This window comes from Callithrix jacchus, chromosome 3 (genome assembly GCF_049354715.1).
Source record: "Callithrix jacchus isolate 240 chromosome 3, calJac240_pri, whole genome shotgun sequence".
NCBI lineage: Eukaryota > Metazoa > Chordata > Mammalia > Primates > Cebidae > Callithrix > Callithrix jacchus.
In genome coordinates this window covers 114,428,959-114,454,718 of record NC_133504.1, presented here as the reverse complement: position 1 = coordinate 114,454,718, position 25,760 = coordinate 114,428,959, and the positions used below count along the sequence as shown (strand labels likewise).

At 43.1% G+C, this 25,760-nt stretch overlaps 1 protein-coding gene across 4 annotated transcripts in view; it reads right to left on the bottom strand.

Moving 5' to 3' along the window:
- HPSE (heparanase) overlaps nt 1-25,760 on the bottom strand; it is a 51,670-nt gene that overhangs the window by 14,678 nt on the left and 11,232 nt on the right. For 3 of the 4 annotated variants that reach the window (XM_054253187.2, XM_002745645.5, XM_054253186.2), the window contains exons 2-8: nt 16,362-16,507; nt 10,289-10,411; nt 4,341-4,514; nt 2,404-2,572; nt 1,708-1,755; nt 1,097-1,190; nt 554-660 (exon numbers count right to left, since the gene is read on the bottom strand). In XM_054253187.2, the coding sequence (XP_054109162.2) occupies nt 554-660; nt 1,097-1,190; nt 1,708-1,755; nt 2,404-2,572; nt 4,341-4,514; nt 10,289-10,411; nt 16,362-16,507 (861 nt within the window). The remainder of the gene's footprint in view (nt 1-553; nt 661-1,096; nt 1,191-1,707; nt 1,756-2,403; nt 2,573-4,340; nt 4,515-10,288; nt 10,412-16,361; nt 16,508-25,760) is intronic. The other variant, XM_054253188.2, reaches the window with a different exon arrangement.

Here is a 25,760-nt window from a genome sequence, read left to right as displayed (position 1 = left end):
TCAGGAGGCTGAGGCAGGAGAATTGCTTGAATCTGGGAGGTGGAGGTTGCAGTGAGGTGAGATCGTGCCACTGCCTTCCAGCATGGGTGACAGAGGGAAGAAGAAAAAAAAAAGACAGTGTCTCACTGTTGCCCAGGCTAGAATGCAGTGGTAGCATCATAACTCACTGCAGCCTCAAACTCCTGGGCTCGAGCAATCCTTCCACCTTGGCCTCCCAAAGTGTTGGGATTACAGGGAACTACCAGACACAGCTATATGCATTCTTTTACAATGCACTTCTTTAGAGTAAGTACTACTTGACGTTTGTATGGGCCATAATTAAAGGACAACATTTCTAAAACAATTCATCCTTACAATGATTAATTGGGACACTTGTCAAAGATGTCCATCAAGCTTTAGTAAATCATTTTCTCATGAAATCTGGTATGGATTTTGGGGCTCAGCCACTGAAACTGTCTTTGATCTGCTTTTTGGCTGGGGAGCTATTTCAATGGAATAGAAGGATGGAGAAGAGCTGCACTCTGACTCCTAATGCCAGTGCTGCCTCACTCACATAAAGCCAGCTGCAAAGGTATCGGATAGCAAGGGCGCTCCGCCTCCATATGCAGAGCTTGTTTCTCCTAACCAGACCTTCTTGCCAGGCCTGGTGCTCTCAACCACCTATAGAACAGAAAAGAATCCATGGTAATTGCAAAAGAGTTGATGTGTGGCTTCACCTGTGGTGTTAAACAGCATTCAAAACCTTGTATTCCTAGACCCATCTATCCTACATAGTTATAAAATATGTTCATAGTTATTTAGGTCTTGGGAAATTTTCTTTTATTGGAATAGAAGGCTGTGGAAGGAATAGGAAGTAAACCACCCTACTCTTATCATCTATTGAGTTAATTCTACTAAAGGCTATTGGAAATATTTCAAATTTCTAATCACATACATGGGGTAAAACCCAATGCTAAGGGGGAAACTAACAGTGAATAAATTTATTCTCTAAAATTAGAAAAACACGTACATATATATACCTATAGAATTTAGAACTAGCTAGACTATAAAATAGGGATTCTGGTTTTACATTAAAAATTTTTTAAAAGACTATTACCTGGAAAACTTTTTGCACAGATGAAATAAAAATGTCCAGTACCTCAGGGTTTAGAAAATCTTCTTTTGTAGCAGTTCGTCCATTCAAGTAGTAGCTAAATTATTCAGAAAATATTTTTTTAAAAAAACCAAACGTTACTTTCTATTTTAGGTTAATTGCTGACCTTATTCTCCTTTTTGCCTCTCCCACTCACCTGTTACTAAGAAAAGGTAGAAGTTCTACTAGGGAAAGACCAAGATAAGAGGGGGATATGAGGAAGTGTCTATTCTATGCAAGTAACTGGAAATCTATTACTCTGTCTTGAAAAAACACAGGGGCAAGTACATGCACTCCTGGGTTACTGATTCTTTGGCAAGTAATTGGTTTTAGCTACTTATATGTTCCACGGTTTAATTGGCACTGTTCTTTGATCTTTATAGAAACCACCACATTATTTAAAATAACTTTAACTTTTTGTTTTATTAATATTAAAAATGGAGTACTGTGCTAATTGAGACACTATTTGTTTCTTATTTGAACTGCAAAGTCAATCGGCAGTTAAGTGGAACTAACTTTTTGAAAACCAGATGATAAATAAAGCTAGCCTCCCTTTCCTGGTGAGGCATACTCACTGATGCCACGTAACTGAATCAACCACTTCTCCACCAGCCTCCAGGAAGCTAGAAAAAAAATGTTTACTAAGTTATCACTCGGTCGTCATATGATAATACATATATATGCACAATATATGCACGAGAGTTTTAGTTCCTAAAAATGGGCTGGTTACTGCTGTAGGATCAGGTGAACACAAAATTCCTAATTTTGGTAGCAAATTTTATCATAGGTGCCATTTGCCTCAGATCTCTTGATATTCCGAACCAGTCAAAATTTTATTTTTTTTGGCAAATCATGTATCCAGTCAGCAAATTGTTTAATAACATGTGGACTTTGAGGATTGTCTACCAGAGAGATTTTTTTTTTCTTTTAGAAAAGTGGTGGCTGGGTATAGCGGCTCATGTCTGTAATCCCGGCAATCTGCGAGGCTGAGATGGGAGGATGACTTGGGCACAGGAGTTCAAGATCAGCCTGGGCAACAAAGGGAGACCCCATCGCTACCAAAAAATTTTTTTAAGTAGCCAGGTGTGGTGGCATTCACCTGTAGTGCCAGCTATTTGTGGGGCTGAGATGGGACGATTGCTTGAGCCTGGGAGGTCAAAGTTGCCATCGGCTATGATCGTACCACTGCACTCTAGTCTGGGTGGAGTGGTGAGACTGCCTCAAAAAAAAAAGATGAAAAGAAAAGTGATTCTGCATCCTCTGGTTCCTACCTCTTCAGCATCTTAGCAGTCTTTCTTCGAGGCTGACCAACATCAGGACCATAGAGTTTTGCATTTTTGAAGGTGGACTTTCTTAAAAGTTTATGCAATTGAATAAAATCTTCTCCTAACTGCGACCCATTGATGAAAATATCAGCCTTCTTAAGGAAACTGTTAGGTTCTGAAAGACAGCAATTCTCAAAATATATATCGAGAAATATTGTATTTAAAAGCAAACATACAGAAGTATGTAAAAGCAACAAAACATTTTCCAAATTACAAAAACTTATAATTCAAAGTCAAGAAAAGTAAAATCAGGTCTGGTGCTATGGCTCATGCCTGTAATCCCAGCATTTTGGGAGGCTGAGATAAGAGGATCCCCTGAGGCCAGGAGTTTGAGACCAGTCTGGGTAACACAGTGAGACCCTGTTCCATGAAAACAAAAGAAAAATTAGCTGGACATGGTGGTGCATGCGTGTAGCCCCAGCTTGGGAGGCTGAGGGAGAGGATCACTTGAGCCCAGAAGGTTGAGGCTGTAGTGAGCTGTGATCATGCAACCGCATTCCAGCCTGAGTGACAGAGCAGGGCTGTCTCAAAAAAACAAGCAAAGTAAAATTTGTATTTATGGATAAGATACTCCAGAAAAACAAAAGAAAAATTTTATCTGTATAACTGAGCTATGAGGGGCTACTGAACAATTTGAAGTTAATAATGAGGGTAACAAACCAATATATACGGATATCTGGGAAGGAGCCTATGCTCCATATCTAACAACCTCATTTTCTTTAGAAAAAAAGGGTTGGGACCGGGCACAGTGGCTCATGCCTGTAATCCCAGCATTTTGGGAGGCTGAGGCAGGAGGATTACTTGAGGCTGGGAGATTGAGACTAGCCTGGGCAACACAATAAGATAAAAGAAAAAAAATGGGCTAGGCATAGTGTAGTACTAGTTAATTGGGAGGCTGAGGTGTGAGAGATTGCAAGAGCCCAGGAGTTGGAGGTTACAGTGAGCTACGAACATACCACCGCACTCCAGCCTGCGTAACAGAGCAAGACCTTGTCTCAAAAAAAAAAAAAAAAAAAGTTTGAGGAGGAAGAAGATGTGCTCACCTTATTACTACATTTCATTTCCCATTTAATCCTCATTTCCATTGGTTGATATGTGGAAACAGCACTCTATGTTTTGAATAAATGTGGCTAATCATGAATACTTATAGTTAGAATTTACAAGTTCTTTGCAAAAAATTGTGAAGAAGGAGACAATCAGGAGCTTGACCCAGGTAGGAAGGGATGAATAAAACAAACCACTAACTTCCCAGTTTCGCTGAGGCCAGCCTGCCAAGCATAATAGGGTTAAATGATTCTGAAAATCTCAAGGGAACTTGGGAGCTAGGAAGGTTGCTATCTCTAGCTGGTTCTCACTTCAAATGTAACATAAACTGGGATTAGCAATAATAGGTTCTGGAATAGATACAGGAGTTTTCTGCTATCTGCAGTTACAAAAGTTGCATTGTTGAGCATTTGTAAGAATGTGCCCAGGCAGAAGTGTATTTGCTAATATTAAAAAGAGTGTCATAGGCCGGACGCCGTGGCTCAAGCCTGTAATCCCAGCACTTTGGGAGGCTGAGGCGGGTGGATCACGAGGTCAAGAGATCGAGACCATCCTGGTCAACATGGTGAAACCCCGTCTCTACTAAAAATACAAAAAATTAGCTGGGCATGGTGGCGCGTGCCTGTAATCCCAGCTACTTAGGAGGCTGAGGCAGGAGAATTGCCTGAACCCAGGAGGTGGAGGTTGCGGTGAGCCGAGATTGCGCCACTGCACTCCAGCCTGGGTAAAAGAGCGAAACTCCGTCTCAAAAAAAAAAAAAAAAAAGTGTGTCATAAATAGGAAGAAATAATGCTAGTGGGGCATCTCCTTATTAATGAATTATTCCCTTGGGTACTTACCATTGCCTAGTTCCCAAGAAATGTTATACCTCTTGGAAGAGCAGTAGTCCAGGAGCAACTGAGCATTAGAACTGTTCCACTGCAAATCTGCTGTTCTTAATAATGCATTTAGGCCAAAGATCAAGTCCAGTCCTGAGCAATTTGCAAAAGTGTACAGCATATCTACAGAGCTTCCTAAAAGAAAAATGTTGCAATTTAATGATTAGCTTGGCACCACAATGAAGAAGGCTTCCAGATTTGCTTTTCATAATGAATTACTATTTCTGTTGTTAAACTGAAGAAATTCTAGTCCTAATAAATGATTATGTCTATGAGACAACAAAATTGGAAAATTTTTGAAAAACTCAACCTGACTTCATTTGCTCCAGCTGTTGAATGAAGTCCCATGGAAGATACCAGAAGCTCTGGTCTGACACTTAGGTTTTCTTCAAGTGACACGAGGAGAATTGGGGAAGCCACAATTTGCCCACCTTGGCTTCCCAAAGTGCTGGGGTTACAGGCATGAGCCACTGCACCTGGCCGCTGTGTTAAGTTTTTCTTCATGATTACATAGAACATGTACTAAAAATTATTTATTGCTTATCTGAAGTTCACATTTAACTAGGTGTCCTGCAAGTGATCTGCCCACCTTGGCTTCCCAAAGTGCTGGGGTTACAGGCATGAGCCACTGCAGTTAGTTAACATAACATCACTTTATGTTAACTAATGACAGTCTGGCTATGCATGTGGAGCACTAGCTCAGTGCTCCACATGCATAGCCAGACTGTCATTAGTTAACATAAAGCATACTCTTCATGATCTAAATGTCTCTGATCACAAGTTCACTTAAAAAACATTTTGATAATTTAAATTATATTTAAAACAATTTAAAAAAATTCCTGTATATTATTTATTTATTTAAAATGAATCAAATTTTACATAAAAAAATTAGCCTAGGGATATAGGACTATGGTTTCCAAACTCTACAAGGCAGGCTGGGGAGCACCAGGGAATGCATGGGTACAGCTGCAGGAGTTAGTAACTAAAATTGCAGGACACCTAGTTAAATGTGAACTTCAGATAAGCAATAAATAATTTTTAGTATATGTTCTATGTAATCGTGAAGAAAAACTTAACACAGCGGCCAGGTGCAGTGGCTCATGCCTGTAACCCCAGCACTTTGGGAAGCCAAGGTGGGCAGATCACTTGAGCCCAGGAGTTCAAGACCACCCTGGCAACATGGCAAAACCACGTCTCTACAAAAAACACAAAAATTAGCTGGGCATGATGGTGCGTACCAGTGGTCCCAGCTACTTGGGTGGCTGAGATGGGAGGCACCTGAGCCCAGGGAGGTCAAGGCTGCAGGGAGCCATGATCATGCCACTGCACTCCATCCTGGGCAACAGAATGAGACCCTGTCTCAAAAAGAAAAAAAAAAAAGAAAGAAAAGAAAAAAAAATTAACATAAAAAAATTAGTTATTTATCTAAAACTCAACTTTAACCAGGCAATGCTATTCACAGAGGCACTGCAGGATCTATTAAGTTTGCAAGAGAAAAACATCAACATCTATTGGACAAGCTATTACTATTAGGTTGTGTAGATCTTACAATTTAACAATCAAAACACAGGTATTTTTTGTGGCCTAGGCATACTGTAAAAAAATTTTCTGAGATATTAAGGTGCCATAAGTTTGGGAACTTCTGTCCTCTGCTTTTAAACCATTAGCTGTTATACTATCACTTTTTGAGAGTAGCAACAATATTATTTTAAATGTTGTCTTTAAATTGATTATCATATGCATAGAAAGTCCTTCCAATTTTCATGTGTATCTAGAATCGTTTGTTAAAGAGTAATTCATTCCTGAACTCTTGTAGTTAAAAAAAAAATTATCTATCTGGCAAACATACACCTTAAAAGTGACTTTGTTTTTGTTTTGTTTCTAAATCTTTGGCCTGAATTACTTGAATAACTATAGTATAATGTTAAATATTAACTATTTAGGCTGGGTGCAGTGGCTCATGCCTGTAATCCCAGCACTTAGGGAGGCTGAGGCAGATGGATCACCTGGAGTCAAGAGTTCAAGACCAGCCTGATCAATATGGTGAAACCCGTCTCTACTAAAAATACAAAAATAAGCTGGGTGCAATGGCATGCACCTATAGTCCCAGCTACTCGGGAGGCTGAGACAGAATTGCTGGAACCTGGAAGGTGGAGGTTGCAGTGAGCCGAGGTCATGCCACTGCACTCCAGCCTGGTGACAGAGCAAGACTCTGTCTTAAAAAACAAAAAAACTAATATTAATTATAAAGGCCATCAGGCAGAAACAACTCTTGTAAGTTTTAGGTGTTTTGATATTTGCTGTGTCACCCACTTCCAAAAACTGCTGCCTACCATCAAGGAATGACAGACCTCTGGGTTTGAAAAACTCTCTAGAGTCCTGTGACCTAGCATTCTACTGGGTCTAGAGCCACAGTTTAGGGTAGTATGGAGGCTTTGGGATCACCAGCTTAACCTCTACCCTCATTTTTCTAGGAGGAAACTGAGATCCAAACAAGGTAAGTCTTTGCCTAATATCACACAGCCGTTTGGTGGCAGTGCCATTACTAGAGACTGTTACAAGGGGTGACTCACCTGCTTTAGTCACATATTATAGGCTTGTATATTGCAAAATCATCTTGTAGAAGGTGTCCTAGATCAGGAATTGTAAGACTTGAGCTCCAAGCACAGCTCTCCCACTTACAGACCATAATATGATCGAGGGTAATATCTTTACCCTACATGAACCTCAACTATGGATCTACAGTTCTCAGACAAACACCATCACATGCCTACTCCATAAAACCAAGGTTGAAATACCACATGTGAAAACTGTCTGTAAATCACAAAATATCTCTTACAGATAAATAGCATTTTGTACTATCCCTGTGTATAAAGATTATAGCATTTTCACAAAACCTGGAATTCTTGCGCTCATACATTCCCTTTCCTCCATTTCTTCATTCTTTCAAATGTGCTTGGAATTTGCATAGCTTGAAATTCTATTATCCACCCCCTATAACATAATAAACTGTAACATCTCCTGGAACAGAGGCTATTGATGACTGAATTCACATCTACTCTTTTTTTTTCTTTTTTTGAGACAGAGTCTTGCTCTGTCACACAGGCTGGAGTGCAGTGGCACATTCTTGGCTCACTGCAACCTCCGCCTCATGGGTTCAAGTGATTCTCCTGCCTCCTCCACCAAAGTAACTGGGACTACAGGTGCATGCCATGATGCCTGGCTAATTTTTATGTTTTCAGTAGAGACAGGGTTTCACCGTGTTGGACAGGCTGGTCTCAAACTCCTGACCTCAAGTGATCCACCTGCCTCAGCCTCCCAACGTGCTGGGATTACAGGCGTGAGCCACCGCACCTGGCCAAATCTACTCTAAAATAAAAAAACTTTTTTTTAAAAAAGAAGGGCCACCTAGCCTACACCTTCCCCACAATAGAAAGAACATTTAAAAAACTTGCAATTCATTATTGTATCCCAAATCCTTTTCCAAACTTTCATCTCTTACTGTATAAAGAGTGGAGAGATCCTTGGAATGAAGGTAACCAAGATGACACATCGAAAAAAAATGGCAGACCCTTTCCTTTGCACTGTACCATGTAAGTCTATATCAGCATCCAGTGTGGGCCAGGGTGTAGGGGATGGAAGGATGGGGTGATGAGGGGAACAGGAGGAGAAGAAGTACAAAGAGTTAGTTCACTCAGGATGATTACTCTAATAAGGGCGTCATCCTTTCTGCTGTCACACCCAGAATTACATCTGTAACATTGCTTCCTTTTCCTGCTCAAACAGGTTTAAAATGTGAGTCCATATTCTCATGACAAATGTTTTTGTCATCTTCTGCTTAAGTGGAGCACACCATTCAAGAGGACCTGTGTTAGAAAACTTACCTATATCTTCTGGGACACCTGTTTTAAGGGTGCAGGCCACTAGCTAAGCAATGAACATGGCCTTGTCTCAGCAGGCTTTTGCTACCTCTTCCTCTATGGTATGTCCCTATGTCACTCAGGCATTACCAACCTCAGACACAGGTTCAGAGCAATGTATGGAATCTCCTATTGGCTGCTGAAATATCTGTCACTACAACGAGTAGGTGCCCAAACTAAACACAGTAGATTTCTGTGTTTCCATGATGCGCCCCATGAAAATGAAAAATTTCAAGCCAGAAGTCAAATGTTTCAAATACAAATAAAATTCTGTATTCGTTATACATTTTAGCATTGCCAGCAGGGGGGCTGGACTCACACTAATCCAGTTGCACAGTTAGCAGAGGAAGGCATTTCCCTTGGTGTAGGAACTATGAAAGCCAAGTACTGGAGTTGGAAACCTACCATTCTGGTTAATAGAGAGATCATGTGAAGTTGCAAAACTTTCTTAGAAATTTAAGATGAACTGGTATAATGTTTAATATGACCTCCCCAAGACTTACCCATATCTTCTGGGACATGTATTTTAAGAGCAAATCCTTTAATTACCTAATACCACAGGGTCTTCTCCTAGCAGAGCTATAATGATTTATCACAAACATGACCTTACTTCTGTGGTTTCTTTAATGGGATCTGAAATGGCCCTGCCTTATGCCATATTCCACTCAATAATTAATTACACTTACTAAAGTATCAGAGTTGATCTCCCTCTTAAAATGCAAAAACAAAAAAAAGTTTAGCGGACATTAGCTATTAGCATATAAACTATTTTCTGATTTCTTATAGATCACATATTTTTCTGTACCATATACACAAAAATGTATATAAATTTGAAATCCATCTGATACATGGAACTCCAGGTAGTATATGTAAAATCTTACAAACATAGTTTATTAATTAAAACAATATACTTTAAACAATGTTAACTAACCCAGTTAAAGTACAGTAACTTCGAGATAATTTATTTTCAAAAGTCAAAAGAAGAGCTTTAGAGTATCTGAGCAGGTTACTTCTCTAACTGAGACATGGGGTGACATCACCCTTCAGTTGGGTATAAACGTCAACCTTCAGATAAAAATATAATTCATAGTTAAAAAGAGGATTGCAGGCCAGGCGTGGTGGCTCACGCCTATAATCCCAGCACTTTGGGAGGCCAAGGCGGGTGGATCACGAGGTCAAGAGATCGAGACCATCCTGGTCAACATGGTGAAACCCTGTCTCTACTAAAAATACAAAAATTAGCTGGGCATGGTGGTGCGTGCCTGTAATCTCAGCTACTCAGGAGGCTGAGGCAGGAGAATTGCCTGAACCCGGGAGGCGGAGGTTGCGGTGAGCCGAGATCCCGCCATTGCACTCCAGCCTGGGTAACAAGAGCGAAACTCTGTCTCAAAAAAAAGAGGATTGCTTGTTTCACTTGCTTTAAAGCCCCATGTGACAATGTCATCCTATTTGGAAGACTGGAAGACTGTTTTAGTGACTGGAAATACAATAATGGTTAGCTGAGCTAGCCCTGTGTCTGCAAAGCCTCAGAGGAAACAAAAAGAATGCTGCTTGGTGGCCAAGACCGTCTGGAGTGACTCAGGGTCCCCCTGCCTAATGCTCTAAACCAGTGCATCCTGGGAGTTATTTCTGGGAGGGGGATGGACAGCAAGGTATGAATGATGTCCACATTTTACCCTTTATATATCTGTATTTTAATTTTACATAAGGAATACATTCATATTTTCCCTGACTCCCTAGTTTTTTAGAGCAGTGAAGGTCATTGTTAGATCATGAATGATTGATTTATCTTTCATTCTGTGGCTACTAGGCAATGTCAGATGAAGAAAAAACAAACAAATTTTGAGTTCAGGATTTCCCATTTGGGAAATGCTTCAATATTTTTAGCTTTATACAACTTCTGTAGGACTTGCTAGATTGGTGCCCGAGTCCAGCCTATCCAAATATCTTTGGGGCTGGAATACCTCTAGGGTGCCTTTCATTTCTTACTTGAGTAGGTGCTGTTCTTGAACTTTTTCTGGTAGTGTTCTCTGAGCAGCAATTGCTCCTGGTAGGGCCATTCCAACTGCAACTTCTCCACAGCAGGAGGGATAGATCCATATTTGCAAATATCTGCAAGTGGAAGAGATCATTTAGAGGATCTATTTTCACAGTGAGCAGGCTGAAATTCCATATATTTATTTAGTTAGCTACTTATGTGACTAAAGCAGGATAATTAAGTTCTGGTTATGAGGTAGGAGAGCAGAGAAAAGATATATTCTGTAACACATGTCAAATTTGCTGGCTCATCAATCACCACAAAGAAAACAACCAAGGGCAGGTTTCCTAAGAAATACTGAACATACACTGAACATAGATACGTTGGATATAGCTCCAAGTTATTTAACAATTTAGAGGGCTCCTCAGAAGCTTGAAATTACTGGTCAGGCATAGTGGCTCATGCCTGTAATCCTAGCACTTTGGGAGGCTGAGACGGGTGAATCACTTGAGGTCAGGAGTTTGAGACCAGCCTGGCCAAATGGTGAAACCCCATCTCTACTAAAAATACAAAAAAATTAGCTGGGCATGGTGGCAGGCACCTGTAATCCCAGCTACTTGGGAGGTTGAGGCAGGGGAATCACTTCCTCACTCCTGGAGGTTGTAGTGAGCCAAGATCGCACCATTGCGCTCCAGCCTGGGCAACACTGGGCAACAAAGTGAGACTCTGTCTCAGAAAAAAAAAAAAAAAAAAAAAAAAAAAAGCTTAAATAACCAGAGAACCCTAATAAGAAAACAGTATAGTTCTCTTAAGGTTCGCTTTCAAAATCCACAGCAATTTGTTTTACATGGACTGTATCTGCAGTGTGGTGATTTCCTCTTGCCATCATGGGAGGTAGGATGAGTGGGAACCGTTGGCTTTTTCTCCCTTTGAACTTGGTACCATCAAAGCTCTGGGACCACAACTTGTGCACTGAAAAAATCCACCCCAGCCAGGCACAATGGCTCCTGCCTGTAATTCTAGCATTTGGGGAGGCCAAGGCAGATGGATAGCTTGAGCTCTGGAGTTTGAGACCAGCCTGGACAACATAGTAAAACCCCGTCTCTACTAAAAATACAAAAAGTTAGCCTGGTGTGGTGGTGTGTGCCTGTGGTCCCAGCTACTCAGGAGACTGAGGTGGGAGGATGACTTGAGCCTGGGAGGTAGAGGCTGCAGTGAGCTGAGATTCCCCCCATTGTATGCCAGCCTGGGAGACAGACCAGATCCTGTCTCAAAAAAAAAAAAAAAAAAAAAAGAAAAGAAAAGAAAAAAGAAAAATCCACCCCATCTTGTCAGGCAGACCATTTCTTTATCATCGCAAGACAGTAGGGTTACTTAGTGCTGGCTGCCAGGGCTGGCTGACTGGTTGACACTTCCCTTCTGGAAAGCTGCACACTGACTCACTGGCAGCTGGTGCCTCATCTGTCCCTGGGCTCACAGAGGATGTTTCAGAGGAACTTGGATAACCCCAGTTCCCCTCACCCACCATCCTCCTAGACACAGGATGAAGAAAACTGATGAACAAAGGACAGCTTCCTGTCTGAACTGATGAGATCTTTTGGACACACATGACTGGTGGGAAAAGGCCAAGTCTAAACAGAAACTAGGTCAAGTGTGGTGGCTAGACCTGTAATCCCAACATTTTGGGAGGCCAAGACAGGAGGATCACTTGAGTGCAGGAGTTTGAGACCATCCTGGACTATGTAGAAAGACTGTCTCTACAAAAAATTTAAAAAATAACTGGGTGTGGTGGCATGCACACCTGAATAGCTGGTCCCAGCTATTCAGGAGGCTGAGGTAGGAAGATTGCTTGAGCCCAAGAGGTTGAGGCCACAGTGAGGTATGACTGTGCCACTGCAGTCCAGCCTGGGCAACAGAGTAGGACTCTGTCAAAAAAAAACCAAAACCCTCAAAACACAAAAAAACCTATAAACAATTCCAACCTGGTATTCAAAGAGAACCCAACTGTCTTTTTTCTGTTTTCTCTAATTACTATTCCATCAATTTAGCCCTAATTACTGATGAACTGTTCTAAATACTTCCTAACTGGAGGAAATAAACAGAAGGAAAAGATATAATATATGAAATAATCAAATATTCCACATAATAAATATATACATTATATACATGTTATTATAATTCAATGATATATACAATATTTTCAGTACTTTTTTTCTTTTTAAATTATTAAAACAAGGGGCAGAGGAAAAAAAGGTAAAAAAAAAGAAAAAAATTGTTTAAAAAATATAGATAGTGTCTCTCTATGTTGCTCGGGCTGGTCTCAAACTCCTGGGCTCAAGTGATCCTCCTGCCTTAGCCTCTCAAAGTGTTGAAATTACAGGTGTGAGCCACGGCACCCAGCCTAGTAATTAAGATAATGATTTAACTTCCATTGGATGGCTGATAGCACTTCTGAAAGACAGGTCACATTTTCATGGCTCCCTAGGGCCGGTTTCTCAGGTGAAGGTCACAGACTTTCAGTATAAGAATCACCTGACAAGCTTGCTAAAATCAGAATCTGATGTTGGAGCTTATACACCTCCAGGGCCATTTTATACACCTTTTCGTGTATAAAATGGCCCTGGAGGTGTATAAGCTCCAACATCAGAGTCTGTTTGAGACCAGCCTGGGCAATGTAGAGAGACCGTATCTATATTTTTTAATAATTTTTTTTCTTTTTTCCCACCCCCTTTTTTAATAATTTAAAAAGAAAAAGGTGGAGAACGATCCAAGATGGCCGATCGATAACAGCTCGGGATTGCAGCTCTCAGTCAAAGCGCAGAGAACTAGAGAACGCCACACTTTCAGACAAATTCTGGTCGCTCAGGGAGCAGAAGATCCCCAGTGGAGGAACCACACGGGTCGCCAGCGCAACTCTTGTGGCCGGCGCAGCAGTTTCGCCGGCATCTCGGTGCGGCAGCTCTGGGAGCAGAGTAAACAGGGCCGGCTCCCCTTCCAACCGAGGTTTGGAGGACCCACACGGGCCCCCAGCACGACTCCGGAGACCGGTGCAGCGGCTGTGACGGTGCCTCAGTGCGGCAGCTCTCGGCGCAGAGTAAACGAGACTGGTTCCCCTTCTGACCGAGGTTTGGAGCCCGGGGAAGGCAGAGTCACCCATTACGGACACAAGAAGGAAGCCAGACAGGAGAATCCTGGGCAGAAAAGCACCATCAGTCTTAACGCCCTGGGAACTAACAACTTGGACGTCCAATCAAGAGACCTAATCTGAAAGTTGGTAATTTCAAAGACAACAGGAGGATAAATTTACAATGATGGGAAGAAACCAGCATAAAAAGGCTGAGAATACTCAGAATCAGAACGCCTCTCCCTCTAAAGATGATCACAGTTCCACATCAACAATGGAACAGGGCTTGACGGAGAACAAGCGCATCCCAATGACAGAATCACTCTTCAAGGAATGGATAATAAGAAACTTCTGTGAGTTAAAAGAACATGTTGTAGCCCAACGTAAAGAAACTAGGAACTTTGAAAAAAGGTTTGACGAAATCCTATTGAGAATAGACAACTTAGAGAGGAATATAAGTGAATTAATGGAACTGAAGACTACAATACAGGAACTCCGAGAAGTATGCACAGGTTTAAACATTCGAATTGTTCAAGCAGAAGAAAGGATAACAGAGGTCAAAGTCCAACTTAATGAAAGAAAACAAGAAGACAAGATTAGAGATAAAAGGATAAAAAGGAATGAGCAAAGTCTCCAAGAAATGTGGGACTATGTGAAAAGACCAAATTTACTTCTGATAGGTGTACCTGAATGCGATGGAGAGAATGAATCCAAGCTGGAAAATACTCTTCAGGATATTATTCAGGAAAATTTTCCTGAACTAGCAAAGCAGGTCAGTATTCAACCCCAGGTAATACAGAGAACACCACAAAGATATTCCTCAAGAAGAACAACCCCAAGGCACATAATCGTTAGATTCACCAGGGTTGAAACGAAGGAGAAAATACTAAGGGCAGCCAGAGAGAAAGGTCAGGTTACCCACAAAGGCAAGCCTATCAGACTTACAGCAGATTTCTCAGCAGAAACTCTACAAGCCAGAAGAGAGTGGGGGCCAATATTCAACATCCTCAAAGAACAGAACTTTCAGCCCAGAATTTCATATCCAGCCAAACTAAGCTTCATAACTGAAGGAAAAATAAAATCTTTTATGAACAAGCAAGTATTCAGAGATTTTATTACCACCAGGCCTGCTTTACAAGAGCTTCTGAAAGAGGCATTACACACAGAAGGAAACAACCAGTATTAGCCTTTCTAAAAATAAACCAAAAAGTAAAGAGCACCAACATAAAGAAGAATTTTCATCAACGAATGGATCAAACAGCCAGTTAACATCAAATGGCAGTAACCCTAAATTTAAATCAACTAAATCCCCCAATCAAAAGACACAGCCAAAACCCAACGGCATGTTACATCCAGACCTGTTTCACATGCAAGGATATACAAAGCCTCAAAACAAAGGGATGGAGAAAGATTTACCAACCAAATGGAGAGCAAAAATAAATAAATAAATAAAAGCAGGAGTTGCAATTCTCGTAGTGGATAAAATAGATTTTAAAGCAACAAAGATATAGTGGTAAAAGGATCAATGCAACAACAAGAGCTAACGATCCTAACACCCAGATACATAGAGACTTAGACTCAATGAGACAGAAAATTAGTAAGGATATCAAGGACTCGAACTCAGATCCGGAACAAGTAAACTTAATAAATATTTATAGAGCTCTCCACTTCAAATACACAAAATATACATTCTTGTCAATACCACATCACACCTACTCATAGGTTTAAATGAAACATTGATTGGCCATTATTAATACCCTTTTTTTTTTTTTCAGAATAAAGCAATATTTCCGTTCACCCTCCCTCTCTCTCTTCCTCTTTCTTTCTCTCCTTTACTCATTTTTTTTTCTTTCCTTCTCTCAAAAAAAGAAATCAACTTGTAAACCTCTAGATCCAGGTCGGCAATGTCTTTCTCATTGCTTGAATTCCTTCCTTCCTTTCCCTTCTCTCCCTCCCTCCCCCCTTCCTCCCTTTCTTCCTTCATCCCTTTCTTCCTCCCTCCCTTTCTCCTTCCCTCCCTTCCTGCCTTCCTCCCTCCCTCCTTCCCTCCCTAAAAAAAAGAAAAAGGTACTGAAAATATTGTATATACCACTGAATTATAATAGCATGTATATAATGTATTCTAGTAAATTTATATTTTATACATCCTCTGGACTTGGGAGACTCGGCATGAGTGTTCTGCCTGGGAGCACTTGCTCAGGGACTCCTAATATTTAAACTCACCCAGGTGATCATGGATCTCTTTCACTCACATTCTATTTTTAGAATCTATATCCTTCAATCTATCATCCTGTCTTCAGCTAGAAATACTCTCTTTAGTTTGATGCAATTCTATCTACGTGTTCCCTCCAAGCAGCTCTGTCCTTCAGCTATAATCACTGTTCTGTTAATATTTGCAGTACAATGAGCTTTCAGTTATAGTCAGGACATCTTTTTTTGTGAGGTCTCACACTGAACATGACAAACATCATGATAAGGAAACCTGCCCACTGCCTCCTCCTTTTTTTTCCTTTTTTGAAACATAGTCTTGCTCTGTTGCCCAGGCTGGAGTGCAGTAGCGCCAACTCGGCTAACTGCAACCTCTGCCTCCCAGATTCAAATGGTTCTCCTGCCTTAGCCTCCTGAGTAGCTGGGATTACAGGCTTGAACCACCATGCCTGGCTAATTTTGTATTTTTAGTAGAGATGGGGGTTTCTCCATGTTGGTCAGGCTGGTCTCGAACTCATGACCTCAGGTGATCTACCTGCCTTGGCCTCCCAAAGGGCTGGGATTACAGGCATGAGCCACCGCACCCAGCCCTGCCTCCTCCTTTTGTTCAGGTTCCTCCACAGGCCAGATGAGGGGAGAGGAAGTTAATCTCTTATGAACTGTTAGGTGTGAGCAATAACATTTTTCTCTAAGCATTCTCATGACGAACTCACGTTAATTAAAATACAGAGTTAATCTTTAACAATTTTCACCCTGGTTAACTTGAGATTGCCAGTAACTTCTCTCTTCAGAGGTTGATTCCTTCTTGGGATCGAAAATTAGAAAGTCTGTCTTGGTGCCACCAAACCTCAGGTACGCAGGAGACAGGCCTCTGGCCAGGGTACGAAGCTTTGGAGAACTGTTAGGAAGATAAGCAGGAAAGTGTAATTACTTTTTCCAAGAAGATCTAGTCAAACATTCTTACTTCCTTCTTTCCTGGTAGACTTATTTCTTAACATTTTCCTGCGCAGGACTTAGAGGAAAAAATCATATTGTTTTGTTTTTGTGATAGAGTCTTGCTCTATTGCCCAGGTTGGAGTGCAGTGGCACGATCTCAGCTCATTGCAAGCTCTGCTTGCCAGGTTCAAGCAATTCTTGTGCCTCCACATTCCAGGTAGCTGGGATTACAGGCAATATTATTTAATTTTTATTTTTTTTCTTATTGGGCATGACAGAAAGGGAATCATTGTTTCAAGGAGGAAGCATCTTAATCTGAATCTAATTAAAGGACTGATCTAAGCACCTGAGGACAACTTGCAGCTTTAATTCTGGCAAGAGCGTGTGTGTGTGTGTGTGTGTGTGTGTGTGTGTGTGTGTGGTCTGTGTGTAGGGATGAGGTCTTGCTATGTTGCCCAGGCTAGTCTCAAACTCCTGGCTTCAAGTGATGCTCCTGCCACAGCCTCCCAAAATGCTGAGATTACAGGCATGAGCCACTGCACCCAGCCAGGAGCTTATATTTTTAGCTTGACCAGTAGGATGGTGTTCAACATTTAGGGAAAAAACCTCATAGCCTTTTATGATTGATGGGGAAAAAGAAATAAGAGAAAGGAAACTAAGGGAAAGAGAGCTCTATGTCTGTCTGAAAAAACAAACAGTCTGAAACTATGGGACAGTAAAAAGATCAGTGGTCACCAGGGGTTGGGGGTGGAACTGCAGAGGGAAGGATGAATAGGTGGAGAACAGGGGATTTGTAGGGCACTGAAAACACTCTGTATGATACTATAATGTGGATACATGCCATTATACGTTTGCCCAAACCCATAGAATGTATGCAAGCAGTGAACTCTCCTGTGAACTACGGACTTTGGGTGACAACGATGTGTCAGTGTAGGTTCATCCACTAGAACAAACACCTCTCTGGAGGAGATGTTGATAATGGGGGAGGCTATGCTGAGAAAGGAGACCCTTAATCCTCTTAAGCTTTGAAGACTCTTTCCCCCTAGACTTCTACATTGCATTTCAATAGAAGTAAAGGCTGGCAGACTGGGTGCCACCCTTAATCACACTCCTGTAGATCCCAGGCATAGTACGGAGGAATCTTTCCAGAAGGCATTGTTTTTGCTTAAACACGATCAAACCACCACCCAATCATATACCCCACACCTACTTCATGGATCAAGATCCTTTCACATGTAATTTCTAGAATTGTAAGGCTTTAAAAGGGCAAGGATTTTCTTTGTCAAGGAACTTGGTTGTTAAGGTGTTTTCACCTGCTGCAGCTTCCTTCCCCGTTTGGTGTTCGAGAGGTTTGTTCGCGGCCGCCCCTGCTTCATTTTGGTTCCCCGACTGGGAAATGAGTTTTGGTTGGCAGACGGCTGGGACAGCCTCCCAGGTGGTTTTGCCTTGCCCTGTGGAGCACCACTGTGGGGACTCCAGCCCGTTTGGGCGACGTGAGTCCCGAGAGCGCTCCCGGATAGGCATTGGCCCCGGTGGAATATCTTGCCAGAGAAAAAGCAGGGTATGCCCCCACAGTGTGGATCCACCCAGTGGCTGAACACTGAGAAGGAATGGGTGCCTGAAGTGTCTGGATGACAAAAACACGGTAGGACCGGTCCTGGGAAACTTGCCCACCTCCTTTAAGTGGAAACGTGGCCTAATCACCCATGTGTGCCGGATTTGGCACTCTTGAACTTGGCTCTCTCTCTCTCTGTAACTAACCTTGGAAGTCCTGCTTTTGGTTTCAGTTTGGGTGGAGGGAGGTGAATGACTGTGTGAATGAGTGGAGGGGTCCAATTGGACTCACTGGCTGTGAAATGTGGGAACACCAGGTCCGTTAGAGAGGGCTGCAAGCTCCTGTGGGGCTGGCTGGGATTAGGGGACATTTGCATACAGCTAGAAGGAGGTGCCCTCGCAATCTATGTATTGCAGGGGGATTCATGAACTCTCCAATGCTAAGTGGCATCTGAAAGCACTCCCGAGAGGGACGGTCCTACAGGCCTGAATTGAAAATAAAAGAGAGTGTACTGCACTGTGCAGGGCGGGGAAAACTGGGGGAGGTGCATGACTGTGTGAGTGAATGGAGGGGTCCAGTTGGACTCACCAGCCATGAAATGTGGGTGCAGCAGGTCCATTAGAGAGGTCTGTAAGCCCAGAATGTATTGTGGGGCCAGCTGGGATTAGGGGCAATCCACATATGGCTAGAAGGAGGTGCCCTCACAGTCTAGGTATTGCAGGGGGATTAATGAACTCTCCAATGCCAAGCAGTGTCACAAGCACTCCTGAGAGGGAGATGGTCCTACCGGCCTAAAGGGAAAGTGAAAATGTGTCACATAGTACAGGGTGGGAAAAACTGAGGGTGGAGTACAACTCTACTGCCTGTGAGTACTGTTTTCTGTGCAAAACATGGGTCACACTCACAGCAAGCCTACTTCTCTGGGGCTATGCTGAAAAATTTCAAGAAGGGATTTAGTGGGGATTATGGAGTGACTATGACTCCAGGAAAGCTGAGGACCTTGTGTGAGGTAGACTGGCCAACATTTGGGGTGGATTGGCCCTCAGAGGGAAGCCTAGACAGGTCTCTTGTCTCCAAAATATGGCATAAAGTTACATGCAAGCTAGGACACCCTGATCAATTTCTATACATACACTTGTAGCTACAGCTAGTTCTAAACCCTCCACAGTGGCTGAGAGAATAGGCAGCAACTGTACCGATGGCAAAGGGGCAGGCAGCTGGGGAAAAATCCCGCTCCACCCGCCGAGGGACACAGGCTCCTAAGGTCCTGACAGATCCAATGGCAGAGGGCTTTTGTCGATGACACCCCCTCCCCCTTGTCAGGAGGAAGGAGTCCTTGCCCCTGGGCCTGCAGCCTCAGCATCCCTGCCAGAATTGCACACCTCCAAACCACCCAGAAAAGAAAGAATGCGGAGGGACTCCTCCCATAGCCACTCGCCTCCCAGGAGGAAATTCCCCTCTAGCAGCCCATCTGCAACCCAAGGCAGGGGTGCAGATGCCTTTAAGAGAGCAAAGGTATACCGGAGAGGATGGTGGAAAGACATGTTTTCACATACCTGCGGTTCGCCTCGGCTGATCTTACCAACTGGAAAAATAACACCCCGTCTTATACCAAGAAGCCCCAAGCTCTCATTGACCTAATGCAAAGTATCGTCCAGACACATAACCCCACTTGGGCTGACTGCCACCGGCTGCTTATGTATCTTTTTAACACTGATGAAAGGTGGAGAGTACTTCAAGCTGCTTCCAAATGTTTGGAGGAGCATGTCCCAGTAGATTACCAGAACCCCCAAGAGTATGTCAGGGCCTAGCTGCCAGGGACTGACCCCCAGTGGGATCCAAACACCCCAAAGGGCATGCAAAGGCTAACCTGGTACAGACAGGCCTTACTGGAAGGATTGAAAAAGGGAGCCCAGAAAGCTACAAATATCAATAAAGTCTCTGAGGTCATTCAAGGGAAAGAGGAAAGCCCGGCACAGTTTTGTGAAAGACTGTGTGAAGCCTATTGCATGTGTACTCCTTTTGATCCTGAGAGGCCTGAAAGCCAACACATGGTAAATACGGCATTAGTCAGTCAGTGTGCAGAAGACATCAGGAGAAAGTTGCAGAAGCAGCAGGATTTGCAGGCATGAATACTTCACAGTTATTGGCAATAGCTAACCAGGTGTTTGTAAACAGAGACGCGGTAAGCCGTAGAGAAAACGAGCGTCAAGCTCAACAAAGCGCTGACTTGATAGCTGCCGCTATTAGAGGAGTGCCCCCAGAAGGGCAGGGAATGGGGGATCCTGGAAGCCTACCCAGTCTAGTTGCTGCGCCTGCAACGTAACCATTGTGCTTACTGTAGAGAAGTGGGACACTGGAAGGACAAGTGCCCCCAGCTGACAGGAAAACAGGGAGATCTTAAGCATGAGGCTTCAGATAAAAGTGAAGGGGCTCTGTTCAGTCTAATGGAAGGGCCACTGGACTGAAGGGGACTGGGCTCAATTGCCCCCAAAGAGCCCATGGTCAGGATGACAGTGGGGAGCAAGGACACTGACTTCCTCGTCAACACAGGTGCTGAATATTTGGTGGTAACCACCCCTATATCCCTCCTATCAAAGGAAACAACTGGTATTGTTGGAGATCCCGGGGTGTCAGAGAAAGTCTTTCTGTTTGCTTTGAACTTGTGAGCTGGGGGGTCATGAGGTGATTCACCAGTTCCTATACATGCCTGATTGCCCTTTGCCCCTGCTAGGAAGGGATCTGCTCGGTAAGCTACGGGCAACCATCATCTTTACCGAGAGTGGCATTTTACAGCTAGCACTGCCTAAAACTGGAGTCATAATGGCCCTCAGGTTTCCTCGTGAAGAAGGGTGGAGGCTCTTCTTAACTGAACCAGGCCAGGAGATAGAACCTGCAGTAGCAAGACGATGGCCTAAGATCTGGGCAGAGGACAATCCACCAGGACTGGAAATCAACCAGGACCCTGTGCTTACTGAGGTCAAGCCCGGGCCTCAGCCGGGTAGACAAAAGCAGTACCCAGTTCCCCATGAGGCCTTAGAAGGCATTCAGGTCCACCTAAAACACTTAGAGGACTATGGAATTACAGTTCCTTGCCAGTCTCCATGGAACACCCCCCTCTTGCCTGTTCCTAAACCAGGGATCTAAGACTGTAGGCAAGTGCAGGACTTGTGTTTGGTTAATCAGGCTACAGTGACTTTGCGCCCAGCTGTACCCAACCCGTACATACTGTTGGGATTATTGCCAGCAGAGGATAGTTGGTTCACCTGCTTGGACCTAAAGAATGCTTTCTTTAGCATTAGACTGGCCTTGGAGAGTCAGAAACGATTTGCTTTTCAATGGGAAAATCCAGAAACAGGCGTAACCACCCAGTACACCTGGACCTGGCTACCGCTGGGGTTCAAGAACTCTCCCACCATCTTTGGGGAGGCACTAGCCCATGACCTCCAGAAATTTCCTGCTATGGACTTAGGCTGTGTGTTGCTCCAATGTGCTGATGACCTTTTATTGGGACACCCCACAGCAGTTGGGGGCACTAAAGGAACAGATGCCTTACTTTGGCACCTGGAGGACTATAGGTATAAAGTGTCTAAAAGAAATCCCAGATTTGCTGACAGCAAGTGCAGTATCTGGGGTTCACCATCTGGCAGGGAGAGTGCAGCCTAGGAGCAGAGAGAAAATAAATCATTTGCAATTTGCCGGGACCTGAGACTAGAAGGCAGGTGAGAGAGTTCATGGGAGACACAGTTTCTGTAGATTGTGGATTCTAAACTTTGCAGTACTGGCCAAACCCCTATACGAGGTTACTGAGCAGGGAGACAAGGAACCCTTTGAATGGATCCCAGCAGTGGCAGGCCTTTCAGAAACTGAAAGAAAAACTTATGTCAGCCCGGCTTTAGGGTTACCTGATTTAACAAAGCTCTTCACTTTGTATCGGTCAGAAAGAGAACAAATAGCAGTTGGAGTTCTAGTACAAACAGTGGGACCTTGGCCCAGGCCTGTAGCTTATCTGTCCAAGCAGCTGGACAGAGTTTCAAAGGGAGGGCCCCCATGTTTAAGGGCCCTGGCAGCAACTGCTCTGCTAGCACAAGAGGCTGATAATCTAACTCTGGGGCAGAACTTAAATATCAAAGTACCCCACGCAGTAGTGACTCTAATGAATACAAAGGGCATCACTGGTTGACAAACGCTAGGTTAACCGAATACCAGAGCCTGCTATGTAAAAATCCCCACATTACTATTGAGGTCTGCAACACTTTAAACCCTGCCACTTTGCTCCCAGTGTCAGAAGGCCCAGTTGAACACAACTGTGTTGAAGTATTGGACTCAGTTTATTCTAGCAAGCCTGATCTTTGGGATCAACCACGGACAGTAGTAGACTGGGAGTTGTATGTGGATGGAAGCAGTTTTGTTAATCCACAAGAAGAAAGGTGTGCAGGCTATGCAGTCGTAACTCTGGACACTGTAATCAAGGCCAAGCCACTGCCTCGGGGTACTTCGGCTCAGAAGGCTGAACTTACTGCTCTGACCCGAGCCCTAGAACTGAGTGACGATAAGGCTGTGAACATTTGTACTGATTCCCAGTACGCCTTTCTAACCCTTCAAGTACATGGGGCACTGTACAAGAAAAAGGACTGTTAAGTCAGGGGGAAAAGAAATAAAGTACCAATGTGAAATCTTACTGTTGTTAGAAGCAGTTTGGAAACCCTGGAGGGTGGCAGTTGTGCACTGCCAAGGACATCAGCTAGCCCACACCTCCGTAGCCCTGGGAAATTCCTGGGCTGATTCAGTAGCTCCTAAGGTGGCATCTACTCCCTACCGAGCTGCAGTTACAGGCCCTCTAATTCTCTAGATACCTAACTTGGTGCCCACTTACTCTAAGGAGAAAAACTTTCTCCAAGCAGAGTGGGGGCAAATAATTAAAGAGGGATGGATCCAGCTACAGTTGGAAGAGCAGTGGCGCTGCAGCTATTAGGGGCTGCGGTCATACAGGCTGTACAAAAAAAAAACCAGTTATTTAGGCCAAGAGTCACTTAAGAAGTTGTTAGGCTGGTATTTTTACATCTCACACTTATCGGCCCTGACCAAAACTGTGGCACAGCAATACATTATGTGTGGACAGCACAATGCAAGGCAAGGTCCAGTTATTCCCCCTGGCCTTCAAGCTTATGGAGCAGCTCCATTTGAAGATCTCCAGGTAGAGTTCACTGAAATGCCCAAGTGTAGAGGACATAAGTATTTGTCGGTCCTGGTGTGCACATACTCTGGGTGGGTAGAGGCCTTCCCAACTAGGACTGAAAAGGCCCGTGAAGTAATCTGTGTACTTCTTTGAAATCTCATCCCTAGGGTTGGACTGCCATTACACATCAGCTCAGACAACAGACCAGCACTTGTGGCTGATTTGGTCCGGAAAACTGCAATGGCATTGGGTATCACTTGGAAGCTGCATGCTGCCTGCTGACCACAGAGTTCTGGAAAGGTGGACCGGATGGACTGGGCTATTAAGAATAGCTTAGGAAAATGTGTCAGGAAACAGGATTAAAGTGGGTGCAGACACTTCCCTTAGTGTTATTCAAAATTAAATGTACTCCCTCTAAGAAAACAGACAGCAATTGCAGAATCACCTTGAGAAGGACAACAAACCTTGCTCCAGCCACATCCTGGAAGATGGCTGGTCCACGCATGGCTGAAGCATGAAGAAACTCATCATGGGACTTATTCTTCTTAGAATTTGGACTTATACAGTAGGGACATTAACTGATTTTGGAGAATGCTCTCAGTGTGTGCACCAGGTTACTGAGGCAGGACGGAAAGTTACTGCCATTCTTTTGTTCTACAGTTATTACAAATGTGAAGGGACACAGAAGGGAACCTGTTTATATAATGGTAGTCAGTATAAGGTATGTAGCCCAGGGGATGGACAATCTGATGTCTGCTATGATCCATCAGAACCCCCTATGCATACAACTTTCGAAGTTAAACTCATAACAGGGCGATGGAACAGCCCTACTAAGTTAATAGCTAAAATAGAGGATCAGGAGAATGAGAATGCGAGTAAGAACTCTCACTAATGCTGTAGGTGAGATTCTCAAAGGAGAGAGTGAGGAAGGAGACTCTTCGTCCTCTTAAGCTTCTAAGAGCCCTTCCCCCTAGAATTCTGCATTGCATTTCAATAGGAGAGGTAAAGGCTGGCACACTGGGCACCACCCTTAATCACAATCCTGTAGATCACAGGCATGGTATGGAGGAATCTTTCTGGAAGGCATTGTTTTTGCTTAAACATGATGAAACCCCCACCTAGTCATGTAGTCCCGCCTACTTCATGGATTAAGACCCTTTCACATGTAATTTCTAGAATTGTAAGCCTTTAAAAGGGCAAGGATTTTCTTTGTCAAGGAGCTTGGTTGTTAAGGTATTTTCACCTGCCACAGCTCCTGGCTGAATAAATCACCACTTCCTTCCCTGTTTGGTGTTTGAGAGGTTTGTTTGCGGCTGCTCCTGCTTCAGTGCATGTGTGTGGGCAGGGGGTCTATGGGAAATCTCTGTCCTTCCATTCAGTTTTGCTGTGAACCTAAAAGTTCTCTAAAAAATAAAGTCTATTTAAAACACACACACACACACACACACACACACACACACAAAATTTGGTGAATGACTTTTTAAGAAGTCTTCAAACACCTGTGTTTCCAGAGAAGTTTATAAATGACTTAGGATCTTTTCTCCTCTCCTTAACTCCTGACTCCCTTCACCAAGGAAAATCACTCTTTTTGTATTTAAGTCAAATGACTTAGAATTATATAGGATTCTAATTCCCATCATTGACACCTCTAATTTGAACAATTCTAACTGCATATTCTGTGAAGCCAAAAATGCTCCGAATGACTGCCTATTATATACATAGAATGGTACCGAATGCTATAGAAAGGAATTAGAATGATCTATAATCCCATCCCTCAAAAAGATGAAGATGTTCATAAACGTTTATGTGAGAAAAACTAAGATGACAAAAGACCTGGTTAAGAGACACACCTGTTATACATTTCTAAAGTATCAAACATGCAAAATGCTGGCCACATTGCTTTCTGGAATACTTTGAAAACATATTAAATCAATGCTATGTGACTCTTGGAATGGCCTAAATAGTTTGTCTACATGTAGGTTTATTTCAAATTGGGAAATGATTGCTGGAGCACTAATTGCCAATACTTTTTTGTTTGTTTGTTTGAGACAGGGTTTCATTCTCATTGCCCAGGCAGGAGTACGATGGCATGATCTCAGTTCATTGCAACCTCTACCTCCTGGGCTCAAGTGATTCGCCCACCTCACCCTCCCAAAGTGTTGGGATTGCAGGCGTGAGCCACCATGCCCAGCCAAATTGCCAGTACTTCTTAATACCCTAGGAATGAAAGATCTGATCTAAAATTTAAAATTTTAAGATGTGCTCATGCTTAATTATATATGTGTAATGCTATGTAAAATTTTCAAAGTATTTCTTTATGTTTAGGAGATAAATCAAAAGAGAAATTGAACAAAAGATAAGTCTCCTATATTAAAACTTCAGTGATTCCTCCTCACCACATTTTTGTTTGTAACTTGGGAACCCCCTAAAAGTATGGTGGGCTCTGGCACTAGGAACCTCGGAATAAAGTGAGATTTTAAA